General features: G+C 53.9%; 1 protein-coding gene across 4 annotated transcripts in view; it reads left to right on the forward strand.

Annotated features, from left to right (window-relative positions):
• The window catches only part of Osbp2 (oxysterol binding protein 2), a 182,026-nt gene that overhangs the window by 143,373 nt on the left and 17,205 nt on the right, over window positions 1-21,448 (forward strand). For all 4 annotated transcript variants that reach the window (XM_005396279.1, XM_005396280.1, XM_005396281.1 and 1 more), the window contains one exon: window positions 8,925-9,181. In XM_005396279.1, the coding sequence (XP_005396336.1) occupies window positions 8,925-9,181 (257 nt within the window). The remainder of the gene's footprint in view (window positions 1-8,924; window positions 9,182-21,448) is intronic.

Below are 21,448 nucleotides of genomic sequence, written 5' to 3' on the forward strand. Positions count from 1 at the left end.
CCATCTGTATTCTTTTTTTACTTTTTCTTCTTTCTTTCTTTTTTTTTTTTTTTTTTTTTGTACTAGGTATTGAACCCAGTGCCTTCACACTAAGGTATATCCCCAGCCTCTTTTTTAAAATTTTGAAGCAGAGGTATCCCTAAATTGTCCAGGCTGGGCTTGAACTTACAGTCTTCCTGCTTTAGCCTCCCAGCATGCAGTGGTTATGGCCTGAACCACCATGCCCTGGCCGAGGCAGGCTTCTGTCTCCGTTATCAGCATCTAGTTGATTGGATTCTGCCATCAAGTTCAGAACGCTTAACAAACCTCCTCAAATCTAAATAAAAGTCACCTAGGCTGCTGTAATTGAATGCTGGAGGTGCTAATGCTGCAGATTAGAATTGAGTGAGTCTCACTTGAAGCCAACACCGGCGGCCTTTGCTTCTCCTTCTCCCTGGAGGCCGGTGGTGGGGTGTGTCTGCACAGGCAGACTAGGAGAAATTGGAATGCACAGCATACCCAAAATCCACAGCACAAGGATAGAATAAAGGTCCCACTGTGGGATGTTGGAGCCCAGAGATGAGTGACTGCTCAGGGAAAAGGCCATGGGCTGGAAAGCTGCCAGGGCTCAGGACTAGGCCTTGTCCCCTCCCAGTCCTGCACATTTGGACTCAGCTCTAGAAAGAGGAGAGGGACAGCAGTGCCCATGCCCTCTGACCATGCTGTTGGCCCCAGCGCACACCGCTGGCCAGAGCTAGTCTGGTTGGTAACTGAAGATTAGGTTTCAACCCAGGGCACAGTGGCTGTCACACTGCCCTGATGCAGGCACCCCGCTTGGGTGGAAGGAGTTGTGGCGTCAGGGCAAGAGTTCTCTTTCTTCCTCTCCCCTCAGGAACGCCGCCCCAGGTACTGGGCATGCAGAGCTGAAGAGAAGCCACCACATTTTTCTTAAGTATTTGGGTTCCTGTAGTTGGCCAGAAGCTGGGGGAGGGCCCAGTGCTGGGAAGCCATGGAAAGGAGCTGAGGGCTCAAGACGATGCTCAGTTGAAATCACTCTTACTAGGCCTCGGGTAGAAAGAGGAGAAAAGAAATCCTCGTCCTGGGGCACGTGTGCCACGGCGGTGCAGAGGCAGGGAAGCACCCAGGAGTGCACTGAGCCCAGAGGCCTCCACGTATGGCACCGGACTGGCTGAAATGCCAAGATGGAGAAAGGCTGTGAGGGTGCTGGGAGTTCGGCCAGGCTTTGCGGGCCGCAGAGGGCAGTGAGTGTCCTGCTTTCTTGACACCGAGGCGTGGATAAGCAGTCTTAAGTGCCTGACCCTGCTCAGGACGCTGCTAGGGCTCCCACCATCCTCCTCTGGGGCTCCGCCCTCGCTGCCCCCTCTTATCCCCTGCTGTCCTGTTTCCTTCCACTGCAGTCCGGCCTGTCTGCCAGAACCTGTCTCAGCAGCGTCTCCCCAAAAAGCTCACCCAACCCAGCAATGAGTGTGGTGCAGCAGAAGCCTTGGCTGAGGCCCCTACTCAGGGCTGCTGTCACTGATGTGTGAGGGAAGAGGTTGCCTCTGGTCATTCTGGGTCTTGCTCTCAAGGAGCTCCTGTCCAGGCGAGAGCAGAGCCAGGCAGCCTGCAGAAACAGAGTCTGCGCAAACAAGATGGCCGCGGGGAGTCTGCATGGCACTTCTCTCCCTCACCCCATACAGCCTTTGGTTTCTGGATTTCAAAAGGCTGCTCCCTCGGCTCCACCACAAAAGCAAGACTTTCCCACAGAGAAACTTTATCCAGTTTCCTCTAAAGATGAAAAAAAAAAAAACTCTGGTTCTAAAAATAGCCCACCTAGTGCCACAGTTACCATGGCAACCAGTGTTTTCTAGGTGCTTCCTGGGGAAAGGGTTCTGGCCTTCATGGTGGTGCCCAGGGGGCTCCTAAGCCAGGGGGCTGCAGAGAGCCCTAGGTGGGGAGCAGGGGGAGGCACCGTGAACTCTCAGTAAACCTAAGACAGTGCCTGTGTGAAGATCAGCTGTGACGATACAAGAAGCAGAGTGGCTTGGTGGGCCATCGGCTTATGGCCTTGATATGCAATATGTCCGCACTCTGTGCTAGCCACACACTCCTCCCCAGAACAGGGATTAATATCCCAGCTCAGAGGCTGGCATACTTTACGCTGGGCACATGGGGTCAGACACAGGACCACCATGCTCCACCCAAACCACACCTTCCCTGCAGAGGGCCCAGCCAGGATGATATGGTTTATATGCCAGGCTCTCTGGGGAGGCCAGAGGGATTTGTGAGGTCTCTGTACCCATAAAGGAGTCTCAGTATATCAACAAAGCATTCAGAGGCCACTCCCAGGACAGTGAGCCAGACTTAATAACCAACCATGGAATAAGAATGTGGCAGGAATTTCACTCAGCCATGGCACTTCCGTGTTGTGGACAAATAATGACTCCTAAAGATGCTCGTGCACGGGGCTGGGGATTTAGCTCAGCGGCAAAAGCGCCTGCCTGGCAAGCGCAAGGTCGTGAGTTCGGTTCCCGGTACCAGAGAAAAACCAACCTGGGCTACAAAGTGAGCTCAAGGCCAGCCTGAACGGCATAGCGAGACCATGTCTCAAAAAGAAAAAAAAAAAAAAAGATGCTCGTGCACTAAATTCCAGAACCTGTGGATGGATGTGGAAATATAGGAAAAGGAACTTTAGCAGATGTGATTAAGTTATGGATCTTGAGATGAGGGATTAGTTGAGATTATCCAAGTAGACCCAGAATAATCACCGGGGTCCTTTTTTTAAATTTTTAATTCTTGATTTTAGTTTTTATTTTTATAGTACCTGTTTACTGGACATAATGACTATGCTTATCATGGGGAGTTGGTACACGTCTGTGACACATCTTAATTCTTTTTACTCGCCTTTCTCTTCCGCTCTCCTTCTATCTCCTTGTATCCTTCCCATTTGCAAAAGATCTATCTCCTTGTTTCCTATTATCTTTTATTTTGCTCTTTAAATTATTCAGACTATATGTTATACTTTGGGTTTCTTATACAGGAGAAACCATGTGATATTTAAACTTGTTTGTCTGATTTACTGCACTTTTATTGCCCCAAGGTACATTCATTTTCCTACAGATCACTCAAGTTGATCCTCCTTTGTGGCAGAGTAGTAGTCCATTGTGTATAAATACCACATTTTTTATCCATTAATCTGTTGATGGGCATATAGGCCACTTTTAAGAGGGAGGGAGGCAGGGAGAGAGAGGCAGGGAAGGGAGGGGAGAGAGGAGAGAGATTTAGAGAGATTGAGAGTAGGTGCTGCCTACCCTGTTTGGAGATAGAGGAAAGGGGCCACAAGCTAAGGAATGAAGGCAGCTAGAAAAGGCAAACACACTTTCCAAAAAGGACACAGCTCTGCCACTGCCTTGATTTTAGGACTTTCGACTTTCAGAACTGTAAAATAATATATGTGCTGTTTGAAGCCATTGTGTTTGTTTCCTGGGGCTAACAAATTGCTACAAATTGATGGCTTAAAACGATAGTAGTTTATCTCTCACAGTTCTGGAGGCCGTAAGTCCAAAATTGAGGTGGCAGTGGGGTCCGTGCTCCCTCTGGAAGGCCCTAGCGAAGAATCTGTGCCATGCTTTTCTTTTCTGATGTTGGCAGAAATCCTTGGTGTCCTTCGGCTTGTAGACACAGCACCTCAGGGTCTGCCTCTGTCCCCACATGTCTCTGTGTCTTTTCTCCTCTTCTTATAAGGACAGCGGTCACGTTGGGTAGAGTCACAGTATTCCAGTATGATTTCACCTTAACTAACTTAACTCCTTCTCCCTCAGTCCCTCCAAATGAGGTCACATTCTGAAGTTCCAGGAAGGACAGGACTTTGTAGAAGGAGGCACTAGCCACCCCTTTACAGCCACTAAGAGTTGGAAATTCATACCTCAGAGAAGCTTCCCAGGGATCAGAGGCCACTGCCACACTCCAATGGCCCTGCCAAGCCAAAATGGATAGAGTCATGACTGCTGCCCTCTTGTAACACTCTGATAACCTGAGTTTTGTGGATTTCTCTTTTAACAAAAAGAATCTCTCCATCTAACTGGTCCAAGCTGATGGATAGTTCAGGAGTCAGTGCTTTTCCTAGAAATGATCCTGTCTGTGAGTAAGAGGGGATGCCTCTTGCACGGTTGCTTGCTCCATGCAGTCCCACTGTCTAAGAACTGGCCTGCACTGCATTTCCCAGCTCTGTGCCTAGCTTGGAGGCCGGGCTTGATTATCCTTTCTGTGCTCCACAGCCTGGAGTTGCTGTGTACCTTTGTTGCTTTAGCCAGGGAGCCCAGAAACACCGTTGGCAAAGGAAAACATAGTGGGTCTCAGCCCCAGGTACCCACAGTCATGGGGAAGTCATTTGCATTGGAAGACACAGGTCCCCTTCGGCCCTGAATTGTCCCTGGGGAAGGGCCGGGTCTTCTCTACCTTCCCTGCTTGGATGTCCTTGTTTCAGTAGCCTCATCCTTTGAAGGAGGTGGAGGAATTTGCTAGGATCTTGGTTAGCCGCTTTCCTGTGAATGTTTGATCTAATTATACCAGGAAGCCCCAGTGGAAGGACAGAAAGTGCCCTGGTTGCCCTGCTGGCAAACAGCTGGCCATTTGCAGAGCAGGGGAAGGGGAGAAAGGAGCTCCTGACACCTGCCTCCTGTCCTGAGGTGTCATCTCACCCCCCTCTGGCTTGAGTCCTCCTCTATCAGCACTCTGGTTTGGTTTCCTGGGTTACCGTCCTCCGTAAGCCATGTCTTCACAGGCCTGAGCTCTTGAACAGCAGCAGGGGCATGTGGGCGCCCACTTGAGCTGCCACTCTCTGGGTGCCCAGTGGTAGCCCAGATGCCCCCCTGTGCTGAGCCTCAGCCCTCCTGCTAAGGGGGGTACACAGGGTGGTGGGGCCTGTTGTCCCCCTCCAGTATAAACAGGCTGGCTCTTCCCTCTTCTTGTCCAGGTTGATGTGTGAGACAGGGAATGAGATGACATAAGCCATTAGGGCATGGTAAAGTACTTCCAGAAAGGTCCTGCAAGAAGGTGCTCACCATAAAGGGTGTGAGATGGGGCTTACTACCTGACCCAGAGTCACTGGTTAGCCTCACAAAAACCAGGTGTGCCTCTCCCTGTGTTGCAGCTTATCTCCCAGGCCCGTTTCCTAGAGGTGCTGTCCGTATGACTTGCAGTGAGACACAGCATGGCTGGGGGAACCATGGTGCGGAACACAGACTTGGAGCCCGGCCATGTGGGCTGGGGCCTCCTCGGCTCTACCGCTTGCTCACTGTCAGACCATCTCTCTCTAACCCTGGCCTGTGTACCTCCAGCTTCCTCCCCTATAAAATGAGGGTGCTAGGGGCACACAGGTTGAATGAGTTATTTGCCTCATGCATTAAAAATTTCTGATAGCTTGTATTAGCCTCAGCTGCCACTGCTATGGTCATTATAGTTGTCATTGCCATCCGGTATGGGCTGCACGCTATCTTGCCTAGCTACTTCTTTGCTGACTGGTAGGAAGCTGCCTTTTCCAAGCTGGCCTCTGGGGCCCCAGTTGGGTTTGGATACAATTCACCCGGCAGAAGTACCAGCTTTCTGCAGAGCCAGCATGTAGTCCAAATGAATGAGGCAGAGTAGGATCTGCCTACAGTGGGGTGTGCAGAGGGGGGCGGGATGTGAGTGGGACCACCATGGGACCAACAGGAAGCAGTGTGCAGCCTAGAGCGTGTGAGAGAATAAGCATCAGGCCAACCAGAGTTTGCAGGCTTGGAACCTGGACGTAAAGAACAGGCAGAAAGATCTTCACCAGGTAGAAAGCAGGCACCATGTGCACTTGGTGCTCCTTGACTGGCCCCTCGCTCCCAGCTGCTGCCCAGCAAAGGCACTCTCTCCAATTCACCTCTGCCTTCCCCCGGTCCCTACTATCAGGAAGCCCCTCTTGAGAGGGAAAGTGAGGCACAACATCTTTGCCATATACTGTTTGCCACTGCACACCTGAGTGCCCCACAGTGCCCCTCATGAGCTGGCTGTCAACAGCGGGGGCATAGTGTGTGATCAGAGGCCAATAGCTTACTGCCTGGGTGGCTCTGATAGTGAGCACATGGAGTAGAGACTCCTCCCAGGGAAGCCGCGGGATGTTAGGACCCTCTGCCTAGGGACCCGGGCCCTGAACTGTCGGCAGATACATCTTAGCCATTGGAAAGAGCCTGTCTGAGATATGGGCCCTTTCTGTCAGAGCAGCAGCTTGGTAAGAGCTGGTTACTACTGGTGCTGCTGCTGCTGCTCCAACATCTGATCTTGGCCAAGCCCCTTGCTTCCCTCTGGGCCTCAGTTTTCCCAGCTGAAAGCACAGGTGCGAGCCTGGACAAAGCAGGCCTGACCTAACTCGTCATCCTCAGAAGGGAGTAAAGTGGCGGGGCTGCCCTCTTGAATGTGGCCTGGCCGTTGCATGAGTGAATGTCACTTAACAGCTGGGAGTTTGCTGAAGTCCCCTTGCTACCAGACGCCAACCTGGATTTGGCTGACAGTGTCTGATGCAAATGGAAAAAGTGAGTTGTGGAGAAGATAATAAGGGCTGAGAGCCATGCTGGACATTCGAGGCCAATGAGGTTGAATCTTTTAGAGCTTTCAGTGATGCACACAGCCCACGGTGGCAGACGTGCCATAGCTTCGCCACCATTGTTCTAGGCCCTTTTGATGCATACAAGGCCCGGCCTCAGTTACAGGGACATCCTTGTCCTGTCAGGCCTCCTCCCTGTTAGAAAGCTGTCCCTTTTCCAAGGGCCAGAGCTCACCTCCCTACAGACTCTACCAGTTGTTCTGATCAGAGACAGGCTGTGAGGACAAAGGTGATTTCTACGTCCCAAATACCAGCTAACACCTACAGCTCCTCAGGGAGGAGTCTAAGTGACCCAGGCCATCTCAACACCAAGCTGTGGCAGCTTCCTGCTCAGGCTCAGAGCAGCCCTGGGCCTTGCCTTCCTTTCTGGAGATTTGTGCAGCTCACCAAAAAGGGCTGTGGCTGCCCCAGGGCCAGGAGCCCACCCGAGATGGGGTAGATTGGAGAGGAGTCGGGGCAGCCTCCTGGTGGACAGGAAGAGACTGAGGCTCTGGGAAGCCTGTTGAGGACACCAGAGTGGATCAGGTGGACTGAGCCAGAGCTGCTGTCCTTCCCCTCATTCCTAAACACATTTCATGGGGGACTAGAGAGCCAAGGAGAGGCCAGGAGAGAACATGGGACCTTTTCTGATTCTCTCCGTGGCAGCCCTGAGAGACAGACAGGAGTAAGGGGCCTGTGGCTGTGAGCCTGGGGCTCTCTCACTGCCCAGCCAACCTCCCTCCCACCTCTGCTTTCATGCAGAATGCTGCCCTCCCCGCCTTGCCCCCCCACCCTTTGCCTCGCTCCTGGGCTTTTTTTTCCAGAGAGCTACGTGCTAAGGATCTGCCGGTTCATTCTCAGACACGGGGCTGGAGCTCAGGCCCCATCATCCTGCACTGCACCCTGGATGATGAAACCTTTTGGCACTCAGGTCGACCTCCATTGCTTCCATTGTTTCTTAAAAGAGCTGGCATTTTCTAGAAGGTACTGGAGAGGCATCATGCTCAGGCTGTTGGTGGCAGTACTGATTCTGCTCTATTCACTCAAAATGTACATTCTTTTTTTAAAAAAAAAAATTTATATCTTGGGTTACAGATTTCTTTCATCTAAAAAAAAGTCTTGCTGATTATTTCTGAAACAAGGCGTTTCAGAAACCTCTTAGCAGATCCAAGCTCTGGGACTCACAGTCAGCTGTCAGGCTCTTTGTTGTCCTGTGCCCAGCACTGAAGCAGTGGTGACACCAGGTCAGCTGCTCCCAGGGGTCCCCATGGCCCTGTACCCCCTCGACACAGGTCGGGCCAACAGGAAGGGAAGCAACAAGGGCATGTGGGGAGCTATGTGAGAGGTGAGAGGGATGGTGGGAATGGGGAGAGAGCCCCTGTCCCCTGCACGGAGACCCCAGCAGCCTGGCACTAAGAGGGGACTGGCTAGGTGGCCCGGCGTGATTTCAGTTCTCAGAGCATCAGTTGCTTTGTGTTGCTCTGTGGGTAGTACAGTCTCTACCCAGAAGCCAGTGTCTGTGCATGGAAGGTATTCCATGAGTGAGTGGCCATGTTTCTGCAGGGGAAGCGGGGTGCAAACCAGCCGGAGGGGGCTGGGGATTTAGCTCAGCGGCACAAGCGCCTGCCTGGCAAGCGCAAGGTCCTGAGTTCGATTCCTTGTACAAAAAAAAAAAAAAAAAAACCAGCAGGAGGATTAGCCAAGTGGAAGGGGAAGGACAGGGAAAGAGAAACTGTAACTATGGCCTGGGGGTCTTCAGGCAGGCTTTGGAAAAGGGGTGGCATTTGTCTGGGTCTCAAAGAGACAAAAAGGGTCAGACCTCAAGGAGGTAGAGGGTGTAGGAAGTTCCAGGCAGTGGGGACACCTTGGGATAAGCCCCAAACAGAAGCCCCCAAGCATTTTCAGGGGCAGAGACAAAATGGTTTGGCCTGGAAGGTGTTGGTCACCCTGGATGGGTTCTACAAGGCTGGAAAAGAGCCCAGGGTCCATTCTGGGGGTGTCTGTGCCCCCTGAGCAATCTCTGCCTTTCCAGCCAGTTCAGCCCTCCCTTGCCTGAGGGCTGCAGTTTAGGGGAGCTGGTGCAGCATCTTCAGCCTGGCCCCCTTCAAAGCCCAGCCCAAGCTCTGTTCTTCAGGCTGGTCCCATCTATGCCCCCTCCAGTGACTCAGTAAGCCTGTGCGAGCTGGGCAGGTCTGGGCAGGCAGCTCAACACAGGCAGGAGCAGCGTCGGGTACCATCCAGGAACTGATTGTTTCTATGGTCCTACCTGCTCTGCCCAGTTTGGCCCAGGCTGTGCTGGTTCAAGTGACAATCGTAGCAACTCTGTTTCTCTCCACAGATGACTCTGGGGACGACGACGAAGGGAGTACCTCCCCAACTGACAAGAGCGAGCTCCAGCACACACTGAAGAATCTCTCCCTGAAGTTAGATGACCTTAGCACATGCAATGATCTCATTGCCAAGCATGGGGCGGCACTCCAGCGCTCCCTGAATGAGCTGGACAGCCTCAAGATTCCCTCGGAGAGTGGGGAGAAGCTGAAGGTTGTGAATGAGCGGGCCACCCTCTTCCGAATCACATCCAATGCTATGATCAACGTGAGTGCCCACCCCTACTGCCATCCAGGCGTAAGGGTCTCAAAAGGGAGAGAGCTCTCTGCCGCCGGCCCTGTGATCCCCAAGTCAGTAGCCAAGGGTGCTTGACAGACCATGCCTCCTGTCATTTCCTGTGGCTGAGTCATTTTCCAGAGTACCCTCCCACACTCTGCAGCCTCTCTATATCGCTTCACACAGCCAGTGTTGGGTGAGGACATTCTTTTTAATGGTCGGGTGGAAACTGGAACTGACTGTAGAGTCTGGCTGAGGCTCACAGGTAGTTCAAGAAGGTCGGGGCTCCAAGGTGAAAAGCCACCCTGGTGAGTTACCTTGGCCCACATAGTAGGGACATGGCAGCTGCTACTGCTCCTGCCCTGGGCCCATCCCACTGGTGCAGTGAGAGCAGAGCCCACATCAGCACGGCAGAGGGGGCAGGTGCATGTGGTGGGGGGCTTGGGTTGCGGTTCCCCTGGTTGGAAGAGCCTTCGAACTGTACTTGCCAAGGGTTGTGCCAACCTGATAGTAGCTGTACAAACTGAGCGACCACAGAGGGCAAACTAAGAAACCCTCCCTGGGCTCTGGAAACCGTGCTGCTATGGCTGGGAGCCAGGAGGGCGTCTGTGCGACGGGAACACAGTGTGGGACTGTGCTTTTGGGCTCTTCTTTCTGCCTGGTGAGCATCCCCCTTGGTCTGATGCAACAGCCTGCTCCCAAGGACAGCCTTCTAGAGGGGCACATCCCCCCAGTGGGTTCCAGGCACAAGCAGCCTGGGTGGCATGCTGGGAACAGGATGTGGACCAGGAACCCACCACCCCTAATTCCCAAGGACCTGTTCGTGCACTGACCAGGGCAGAAGATGTGCGCAGAGGTGGAGGCCCACACGGGAAAGTGAGGTCCACAGAATGCGGCTTATTAGGAGGGTTACCCGGCTGGCTGGTGACAATGGGCGATGCCCAGGGGAGCCTCAGCTGAGGGACCACTCCTCCAAGGCAAGGGTCAGAGTGGACCCAGGCTGCGAATTGGCACCAGGCTCTAATCCTGACCAGAAACTCTGGGGCAGGGTAAAAGATAGAGGATGGAGCCCACTGCAGGCCAAGGTTCCCACGATAAACGCAAGGCACACCTGCCCAGACATCCTCAGGCCTGGAATGCCTGCCTGGGTGCAGCCTCAGGAATCCTCACCCTGGGGCCTGAGGCCGAGTGAGGAGCACCCTCTTCCCAGATTACCAGGAAACATGGCGAAGACCTATGTGTACCTTTGTCCATCCCCAGATCTCACAGTGCCCAGGGCTGCCGTTGGCACTGTGTGCAGGGGATGCTGCAGGGCTGCAGCTCTGTGGTCACCCTGTGTGTTGGGCCTGTCATCAGCCCGTGCCCATGTTCTCTTCCATCCACACACTCTCTTGGGACACCGTCCTCCTTTTTACCCTATAGATGCTTTAAGCCCAGGTACCTGTATTACCAATGTTACACTGAGATACTGAGCACTTAGGGACATAATGCTGATGCTATGTTTGTGCTTCCCTAAACATCCAGAACCCAGTGCTGCCCACGGCTTCCCCACCACTGCCTCCAACCTGAGATGAAGCCACTTGACCTTAAGGAGGCACGTTTGGCTTTTCTAAGATAATGAGCCTCACAGCTGGCTGAAGCCAAGCACCATCTTTTATCAGGCATCAGAGGCTCATCTGTGTTTATGAAGCCGTAAAACAGCTCGAGATTTAAGTGCATAATGAATTATTTTATGGGCAGCATAGCCTCCTGGGGGTTGGTTATGAGGCTTATTTCCAGTCTGGACTCCAGGGAAACATGTCAGTGACAGGAGCTGCTCCTTCTCAGCTGTGCTGTGTGGATGGGCTGGTGTGAACCTGACAAGGAGATCTGCATCAGAGGAAGCGGGGGTTGCCCCAACTGGCTGAGCTTGTTGTCCAGGCTGGTTCAGAGCCCAGGTTTCTCCGAGGGACCCACCCCGACACCTGTTCCTCAACTGACAGGAACTACATCTGTTCTAGGAGGGCTGTTTGCATGGCTCTCAGCACTAGGTGTCCAAGCCCCGACCGTGTGCTGCAGAGCCGTGTAGGAAAGCTGGCTTAAGGGGCGTGGGACACAGGGGTCACCCTGGTGAGGCCTTGCTTCCCTGCCTGTTATGAAGAGAGTGGACCCGGGATCCACCACCCTGAATTCCCAAGGACCTTTTCGTGCACTGAGCTCTATTGTTAGTTTTAGAGTGGAAAGTGAGCTTAGAGACCACTTGAGCTACCTAGTGTCACCAAGCCTGGATGCAAACCCAGATTTGTGTGGGACACTAGAAGAGTGATGTCTCCTGAGCATGCAGCCCCTGAGTAAAAGCTCCTCTCCTGCTGCAGCTACACTCTGAAGTCAGGGTATAGAGTGGGTGGCCTCACATCTACCCAGGGTGGGATCCCAATCTCAGGACCTTTTTTTTTGAGACAAGGTCTCACTGTGTAGTCCAGACTGGCTTTGAACTTGGAACTTCTTTGTGTCCCTGTCTTTTACCTTTAAGCCTTCATGTGGCCTTTGATCACCATGACTGATGGCACAAACGTCCAGGTGTCGCTGTAAGAAGGAGCTGTCTCTCCCCGCTGTGGGGATCGCACTGCACCTTCTCTCCCCTGCTCCCCACCCCCATCCTGACGGTGACGTGGGCCAGGAAGCTTCCAGCAGCCCACACCTGACTTTTGAGAATCTATTCCCTGTGACCCCCTGGACAGGATGAGGCCCCCTGCTCGATGCTGCTTTCAGCCCTAGTGACTGGCTGTGTTTTCCACCTTGAAGGCTCTGGTTGAACCTGGATCACAAGGATGAGGAGGGAGGGTGGGAGGAAGGAGCCAGGGCTGGCTGTCAGACAAACCTGACAGGGAAATGACGGCCAAGCAGCCTCTTGCTACCTGGACAGGGCCCTGCCGCTTCATCCCCACTTCTCCCCTGGTCGGCAAAGAATCCGGCACTGCCCAGCCTTCAGGGGAAAAGTCAGCGGGACAAATGTTAAACCTCCTTTAAATTTCAGGAAGAGCATCAGTAACAAGCCTTTTGGTCCCAAGCTCCCAGCGGGGCAGGGGAAGGGGAAAGAGGTCCCTTGGATAATTCCCAGATCCAGGGCTCCATAACCAGTGGCACAGACTTATGCTGTGTCAGGTGCCCCCTGAGGGACAGGGCAACATCCTCCCATCTTGGCTTGTAGGGTCTCTTCTCTGTGTTTGAGGGAGCTATATGTTCTACAGTTTCTGGATTGAGCCCACTGAGGGACACTGCAGTGCTTCACCCCGTGTCCTTGCCAGTGCTGTTTGTCCTCACCGTGCGGTGAAGCCATGGCCATGTGGCTCCTACAGTTAGGGAGGTCCTGCCCGATGGGTGCATTTAACCCAGACATTAGCAGCTGCCTAGTGCTATCTATCTGGGTCTGTGTGTGGGGAGGGGTGGGGGACAGCTTCAGCAGGGAACAGGCGGGCCTGGTCACCCTTGGAGCTCACAGTCCAGTGGAATTCTGTAGTGATGTGATGTTTAGTGATGTGACCTTCAAAAGGAATGTTGATCCAGGGCTAGCAACTTACATGGCTGCCTTTGAAAGCCAGGTATAGGGAAGGCCAAGGGAGGGACTGGGAAGGGAGGTTCAGGCCCAGCTAACTGCACCCTCAGGGAAGACTGGCCCTTAGGGGTAGTCGTGTGCACCTCTCCACCCTGGGAGCCAGGGCAAGCCCCAGCTGGGCCTGTAAAGGGCAGAAGTAACAGCTTCAGAACAGAGCCTGATTTCCCTGATTCTGAGCCTGCCACAGCCTTCTGTCTCACAGTAGGGAAATAAAGACTTGGTTGGGACCAGAAGGTCAGGAGAAGGGGAAACAAGTATGGTCACTTCTGACCACACATCCCCACGTCCAAACCTCAGCATTACCTCCCTCTTTGACCTGCATACTCGCAGCATCTCATGGACTTTTCTACCATGACATTTTGACCCATCCTCCCTGCAAGGGTGGGTCACAGTCCCCGTCACAGACCCAGTAGCACTGCAGCCTCCAGGCCTGGCCCAGGGCCCAGCCTATGGGAGCCTCAGCAAATGAGAGACAGGGAGAATTATGAAAGAACACAGGAACAAGTGAATGAATTGCTTGGTGTCTGGCAACATTCCCTAGTAGGAAATTTTTCAGCTGATAAAAGCCAGCCCAGCAGATCCCCTGCTTGAATTACTGTTTTGGGTAACTGTGAATTAGCCTGCCATTTAGGAGAAATCTTGCAGCAATATTAAATGACTCTGGTTTGCAGAATGAGTCTTAAACTCCACTGTGCTATCATATGGGACACTCTCTCCCATGTCCTAGTCCAGGAGGCACCTCGTGGTATGGCACTGGGTCTGTCCCTTGGTACAAGGTACAGGGGGATTGAATTACGGCAGGACATATCACAAGCTCATGCTTTGGGTATTAACATTCATTAAGTGTAAAAAGGAACCCCTCTGGGCTTATTCTTTGTTCCCATAAGTTTATCTTTGTAGTGAAGCAAAGTGGCCAGTGTGAAGGACAGGCTGTGGCTTGTTGGTGGTGTAATAGCGGTGATCCTCCCAGGTCTCCTGCCATGTCTTTGTGTTTTTCTCACACAGCCACTTGATGTTGGTATCATTACAGCTTCATTGTTATCATCATAATCTGTAATACTCAGACGCTACCCTGAGGCCCAGGGTGGTCATTTTTCCCCAGGGTTGCAGTCCCCACTGCTACATAAGCACATGGTCACAGCAACCTGTCCCTAGGCCATTCCACTGGCTGGAGCAGGGGACGGGGCTGGAGCTGCATCTGTGGTTGCCCAGGCCTCGCACACCTGGGCTACTGACCTCATGACCCTTGCCCAGAGCAGAATGCCCCATGGTATTATTGTGGCCCTTCTGAGGGCCAGCCCTTTGCGGAGTGCTGTGGGAGATGCTTCCTTGGCCATGAGAGCAGGTTCTGTCTGCAGCCGCCCCCTGTTGACAGAACTAGGCAGTGCTTGCTTCTGTGACACGCAGATTCATATTCCTGCCGACGGAGCCCTCAGGACCTCCTTGTGCCACCTGCTCACACCTCTTTTTCTCCCTCCTTTTTTCAGCCCTGGCCATGAGAGAGGGCGGCTGAGGTCTCTGTTAGAAGGTGCTGAGTTAGGTGACGGGTGCTGGTGGCCCTCTCTCCCCGCAGCACTGAGCCCCGTGGGGTTCAGTCCGGCCTTCCAGCAGCCTGTGGGCTGTTCCTGCCAACTGCTGTGAGGCCCCTGCAGTGAGGCCCAAGCAAGGCAGGCCGCTCCAGGGCTGGTCCCCCACACCTGAGCTCGGAGAGGTTCCTTGTAGTTGCTGAATCATCCCAAGGCCCAGGGCTTGGCTCCTTTGACCATCTGACTGCTTGAACCCCAGGAGCCAAGACCATTAAGGTCAGCCCAGGAGCATTTCTTCTGGGAGGCAGCCACATTGCTGCTGATGGACACTGAGGTACACAGCAGGCTTCCCATTGTTGAGCAGGCCCTGTTCTGGGCACTGGGTTACAGTAGCCTCCGCCTGTGTGTTATGTCCTCACAGGGGAGCCCCAACCACATAGATGATACAGGGTATCAGGCAGAAAGATTTTCAGATGAAAGAAACTCAAGGTGGGCTGGGGTGAGAGGACACAAGCGCACACTTGCCGGAGGCGGGGGCTATCTGGGGAACAGAGGCTCCAGCCCCAGGAATGAACACTGAGAGCTCTGGAAGGGGAGGATGGGGGGACAGCAGGCCAGTCACAGGCACCCTGTACAAAGTGCTCTGCCTTCCACTCAGAGTAAGTGAAATGATCCGACTTTACTTGAGCAAGACCCATTGCTTGGAGAACAGCTGGTGGTGAGGCATGGGTAGACACTTGGAGACCTGTCAGGCAGCCCAGAAGACAGGGAGAGTGGAGCTGGCACTGCCAGGAAACGGCCAGTTCTGTCTGAGCTGAAGGCAGGACCAGGAGAGTTGCTGTGTGACTGAGAAGCAAGGCCACTAGGAAGGCTTCCCACAGGGGCACTGGCTCTGTGACCACCGCCCCCCTCCCAAGCCCTCCTGCAGTTGCAGCAGGGTACAGGAGGGTCGTTCCCCAAAACAAGTTTTGTGCAGCCAGTAGCGGGGGCAGAGCCGGCCACAGGGTGTGCCCCACAAAAGACCAGGGCGGTACCCAGAGGGCAGACAGCAGAAAGGCTGGGACCAAGCCTGCACTCCGGGAAGGGATATCTCACGGAGATGCACCGATGGGACGGGGGTGCTGCAAAGTCCTGACTGCAGGATGGTGGACGGGGGTGCCCAGCGCAGTGAAGACGCAGATGGGCTTGGCTGGAGGGACAGTCTACATGGACAGAGCTGGAAAGAGAAGGGCAGGGGGGATTAGGAGGAATAAGGGGGACAGCTAGAGTGAGAAGGGGGCAGGTGGGGCAGGTGAGGACAGGTACATAGATCAGGGTATCATGGAAAGAAAGACCATGTGTGAAGGAGCCATTTACTACTGGGAAGGCCTGAGGCTTCGCCACCCTGGAAACTGCACGGGGCTCCTGGGACCCACCTAAGCAGTGGGAGAGGCCCAGGCTGTCCCACTTTTCTGGAGCCCATGGGGCAGGTTCCTGTCCAGCTGACCACTTTTCTACTCCTGACAGATTGCTCACTGGAGAGAAAGTTAAAAATAGATTCTAGGATTGTCTCAAATCGGTTGGCAAACTGGCAGCCAGATGGTGCCAGTTCCTGTGTGCAAGGGGTGAACTGTTCTGAATGTGGAAAGGGCTATTTTGGAGTTGCAGTTGAAGTGGAAAGCTGTCTCTCCATCACCAAGTGAGTCGCATCCAGGAGAGTGACCATTGGTGCTGGCCAGGAATGCTGCATGCCGCTGCCAGGAAAATACAGGTGCTGTGTTTGCTCGGCCTCTAGGAAGCCAGTGGGGGAATGCTACATAGTGTGGCATCTTGGCTGGCCAGAGGGCTCCCACCTGAGCCCATCTTGCCTCCAGGGTTCCCTGCTTTTAGTCTTGGACAACTAAGATGGCCAGGCATCTTCAAGTGTGGTGACCCCTGAGCCAAGCAGACGGGCCTGATCACAACACTGCTCTTCCCTGCCTTATGGGGGTACACGGAGCGTGGCGTTCTTCTTGGGTAAATGAGGCCAGTCAGCCACTCTTTAGCGGGAGGGGAGGAGAGACTCCATCCACTTCAGGGCATGCCGGGTGTGAGCTTCTGGACAGCCTCTCAGAGGGTTGAGTACCTCCCTCTCTCAGAGGGAGACAGTGTCTGTTATCCCCGCTTCCAGGCCAGTGACAGGAAGGAGTGCATGTCACGATAGCCATATAAGGGTTAGCATGGCGGGTGGGCAGCCTTGGCCCCAGCAACCTGGGGTGTAAAAAGACCCTCACCCATCTACCCGTGAGCCCAGCAGCCTGAGCCCCTCCACAGAACATACACCGGATTCCTGACAGGTCCTGCCCTGGCCGCAGATGGAGACACAACCCTTCTCGTGCCCTCTTCGCCTGGGGTTACTGGGACCTGCGACATGCGCTGAAGGCTGGAGACAGAGTCAGCTGTGTGGTCTGGACCTTCGTAGCATTGGGCCCATCTCTCTCCCTCCTGTGTGAGCACGGTGCTTGTCCACCGCATTCTCCAGAAGTTGCCTGGCACCTTCCTCACACCCCTGTCTAGGAGAGATGGAAGGTTTATGAGTAGATGCTAAAGGCTAGGCCCAGGCAGGGTCCTGGTTCTGCAGACCCTTCGGAGAGGTTGAGAGGCCACCACAGGCCACACGTAGGCCAGGCAGGGGATACGGGCTGCCTGACCCCATGCCCGCTCATCTGCCAATGTTTGAGGAATAGGGAGGTCACTGACAGGATTAGGATTAGGAACAGCAAAAGCGATTAGAGTTTGTCCTCCTTCCCTGGGGTACAGCTGCAAAGAAGTTTCCAGGTCAGAGACATTCTGTCTGCCCCATGGACACCTGTTAAGGTAACCAGCAGAAATTCCTCATGGAGCTCAAACAGCATAGCCCAACTCGGTTTCCTTTGGGTGGACAGCCCTCCCAACCTCCTTCCCAGGTTCGGGCTTCTGAGAAGGGTAAGCTGGGCAGCTGGGACTTTCCAGCCTGGGGCCAGGCAGGGCCAGCCCTGGTGTGGGAGGCCCACCTTTTCTGTTCTGGGTCTCAAGGTTCTCACTGTGCTTCAGGGTCTCTCAGCAGGCTCCCTATACTGCCTGGAAACACCACCCCCCCCACCCTCCTGGCAGTCCCTCTACATCTCAGGAGCACCCATGTTCCCTGTTGCTTTTTTTTTTTTTATTTTAATCAGGACACTTTTGGCAGTCCTGGGGGTAGAAGGAAGGGGAAGGACCAGGAAATGGAACCCTGTCTCAATTCTGAGGACAATGAACCCAATGGATCACAAAATCATGAATACTCTGGAATTTTGGGGTCATCCCACAAGGATACAGAGTCCTAAGAGGTTACAGACTTATCCCAAGGCAAGGCCATACCCATGCACTGACACTGGCTCTGGCTACCAGATAGACTCCATCCGTGTTCCCTCGAGTGAATCAGGACATGAGTATGGTATGATTTGGAGGCTGTGGGTCAGCCCAAGTTTCTCCTACAGAGAGGTGTTTATGAGCTGCAGGTATAGTTGTTACAGAGGAAATGTGACCCTGTTCAGGCCTTCGCTGGGTCAGCCCAGCCTTCCCCTAGCTAGGAGTTTTCCCCTCGCCTGCCCCTCTACTGAGCCCTGGGCTTAATCCGGCTTAGTGAATGTACAGCCCACAGGGCACTGCCCAGCTCAGCATTCCAGGGCAGCAGGGCCAGCCAGGCACCTGTCTGTCTCCACCGCACAGCCAGGATGGGGCCTGGAGAAGGCCAGCAGCAGCAGAGGAGACCCTGGGAGCTAGGGATGGACACCAGGTGAGTATATCACGGTTGAGGGGCAGAAATGCTTCTGCAGTCCACAGAGTAAGCAGGGCACATGAGCCCTTCGATCTTAGGGTACAGCGGCCTCCCCCCACCCCCCTCGTCAATCTGCATGATAGCCTACAAGCTACATGTGCCTTGCCTGGCCATATGTGGCCCACATGAGGCCCCAGTTGCCCAGGAGATTTGACTTCCTGTCTCACTGCTGTGCTATACCAGTCGGCCCTGTGGTAACAGTGTTGTAGATGGATGTCATATATGGCCAGCTTTATCAGCCAGCAGTCTGCTACACTGAGAGGCAGCCTCCTCTCCCTAGGCCAGGGCTGGAACAAGGATGTTCCCAGACATCCTTGTCAGTGAGCATCTCCCAGGAACCCAAGAAGACCACAGGTTCTAGCAATGCCTACCATCAAGGGATTCCCCCATGGCAGTGAAGACCCAGCTTTGTAAAATGAATTAACAATGTTGGTTCTAACCCCTGGGAGACAGGCAGGTGGAGTGCACATGGGTTTAGACCCTGGCTCTGCACACATCTCCTTGGGCAAGACCCTTGGCCTCCTTGCCCGCCTGCACTGCCTCTTGTACTCGTGTATCATCCTTGGTCATACTTGCTAGAGAAATGGCTATCTTAATACCATGAGAATGCCCCGAACAGCACTGACCACAGCAAGCACCGGGTGAGGGAGGTGGGGCCGTAGCAGAATAACCAGCTGTGTATGCAATGGGGTGGGGATCGCAGGAAGCCATCACATGTGGTGTACCATGCATGCTGTGCCACATGGGAGGGATTGGGGGAGATGTGCTGGGGCCAGGTATATGAGACTGTCAGCCATCCATGTCTGTCCAAGACACTCCATTTACCCCCAGAGGAGAAAAATAATCATTTCCAGAGTATTTAGAGCCCATGAACAGCAAAGGTAGGCAGTAGGGAACCAATTCACCTTTGCTCTGTGATTGTCTTCTTACTTTTGCTCATGAGAAGCCCAGATGCCCTCTGCTATGGACTTGTGGGAATTATTACTGTTGTTATGTGGCTCTTTTAGAAGTATTGATTAAAAGGATATATATTATATGACAGAAAAATATGCATCTACGTTGATACACACTGACAGATGATTCCAGGGGATGTAGAGAGTTGGCAGGAAGCCATGAAGCAGATAGGATGGGGAGGGGGGAACAGAGGTGAGGGGCTGTGCATAGCTGCTAGGCCACCAGGCAGGGTACAAACACAACAACAAGAACTTGGGAAACATTGGTATCTCCCAGCCGTAACAGGGCTCCATGCAAGCATAGCCCTGGCCTCTACCCTCGCTCTCAGCCAAAGGACCTTGTGTGGTCCTCCTAGAATGGAGTGGCCCAAATGTGTAGAGGGAGCATGAAGCAGACCCTCCACGATGTCACCCTGCTCACCCCTTGTTGACCTGGACAAATCCTCTCCCTGGGCTTCAGTCTCAAGCGTGGTACGAGAGAGCACGAACACTATCACAGGCACAGCTATAAGAACCTTGAAGCAGCCCACTGGACACCACCTAGGGAGAGACAGGTGCTTCTCGATGGTACCAGGAATCTAATGAGTTTCTCGCATGCACTCCATCCTGCCTTGAGGCTAGCTTGCCAGATGGCCATCCCAATGGCCCAGGAACAGCAGCCCAGCAGTGTCAGGGACCCCTTCCTTGGCCAGCGAACAGGTGGAGGAACTGTGACTAACTTGATGAGGCACAGGGCCTGAGCTTAAGGCTGTGGGAAGCAGAAGTGAGCAGCATTCATGGGTCTGGCCACAGGGCACATTGTCACTGTGTCTGTTGACAGGGCCCCTACCCTGAGACCTACAGCAGTGAGGACGGGACAGGGCTCTGGATGACATAGGGAGGCCACTGTAGGACTTACATCTGTGAGGACCTTGTCTCCAGGTCCTGAGACAGGCAGAAGTAGAGTCAGGCCTGAAGCCAGGTCTCTTAGGATCCACCCAAGCCCACTTCCGGGTCTCCAAATTACATGGTAGCCAGTGACTGAGGCTCCACATCTGCTGGGGAACCTTACAGAGCCATAATTTCCAAAGTCAAAGTAGTCCTAAATCTTCAACCGCTCTGTCTTCAGGACCCTGTTAAGCACATGAAATAAGGTTTCTTTCCAAGCCTGAGCGCCCCGCCCTCCCCGACCCAGTCCTGTTCCAGTACACCCATCAGTACAAATCCCTGCTTAGGTGCGGTCAGGTGGGGACCAGCACCCAGGCCTTACAGGGGAGGCAGGGGAGGATTCTCAACCTGAGGTTGCAGTAAATGCGCCTCCTGAGAGCCTGCCAGGAATAGAGCCTCACTTTCCCCATCTATTAAATGAGAATGATCCCATTCCTCTTACCTTGAGGATTTTGCTGAATGAGCTGGGACAGTATAGTCTGTGAGTGCGTGGTATGTCAGACGTTACTGTTCCACCTCACACCAGGGACAAGGGCTCAGAAGGGCCGAGTAGCTTTGCCAGAACCCAGGTCTTTTGACTGTCCCTGCGTGCCTTTTCCCACTATATTTTGCTGCTTTTCTTGGGAAGATCATATCCCATTCTCAGGCCTATCTTACCTCTCCCTGTATGGGGGTGGGTGGTGCAGGAAGATGCCTAGGGGAGAGACGTTAAAGCGTGACATGCTGGAACAGGCTGAGCAGCCAGCCCTCTCAAACCCCAGACTAGGGGAGAGGTTGTCATCAAGCCTGGGTGTCCACCAGGACTTAGGCTGTCCCTGGAGAGGTAAGCAAGCCACAGGGAGCCTTCCCACCTTGGAGGGGCTGGTCCAAACTTGCTCCTCAGAGGAGGCCTCAAGACACCTCCCACCACTCCTGCTCCACCCCTATAGGGGCTGGCACACATGCTGGAATGCCTGCTGAGTTCTGGAGTCCCACAGGAAGCCAGTTATTATGAAGAGGAACAGGCAAGGGTCAGAGAGTTGGCCAAACTTTGCCAATGTGCTGTTGCAGGGGTGGTGACTGGGCGGGGCTGACGGCAGCAGGCTGGGGTTCCTGCAGGTGAAACACAGGTCTGAGGAATGGTGAGAACCGGCCTTCAAAGCTGTGAGCACCAGATAGAGCTGGCAGCCCACAAGGACATGTCCGCCCAGCATTCCCTTTTCCAATGCCCTGGATTCAGAACATTTCCAATCACCTCCCCACTTCTTCCTGACAGTCCTTTAGGATAATGCTGCTTTGGCCTGTGTCACAGTGGGGTCCACGTGCCCACCTTCCTCCACGCAAGTACCTTGTAGACCAGTGGGGTTGGACATGTGGCATGCGTGCAGCCCAGCAGTGTTCCGGGTGTGTGGGTACAGCAAGGGTTGGGAAGACAGAGCAGCAGTGAGAGTGCTCATGCAG

The sequence above is a fragment of the Chinchilla lanigera genome, unplaced genomic scaffold (genome assembly GCF_000276665.1).
Source record: "Chinchilla lanigera isolate Chin_1 unplaced genomic scaffold, ChiLan1.0 scaffold00054, whole genome shotgun sequence".
NCBI classification, from domain to species: Eukaryota; Metazoa; Chordata; class Mammalia; order Rodentia; family Chinchillidae; genus Chinchilla; species Chinchilla lanigera.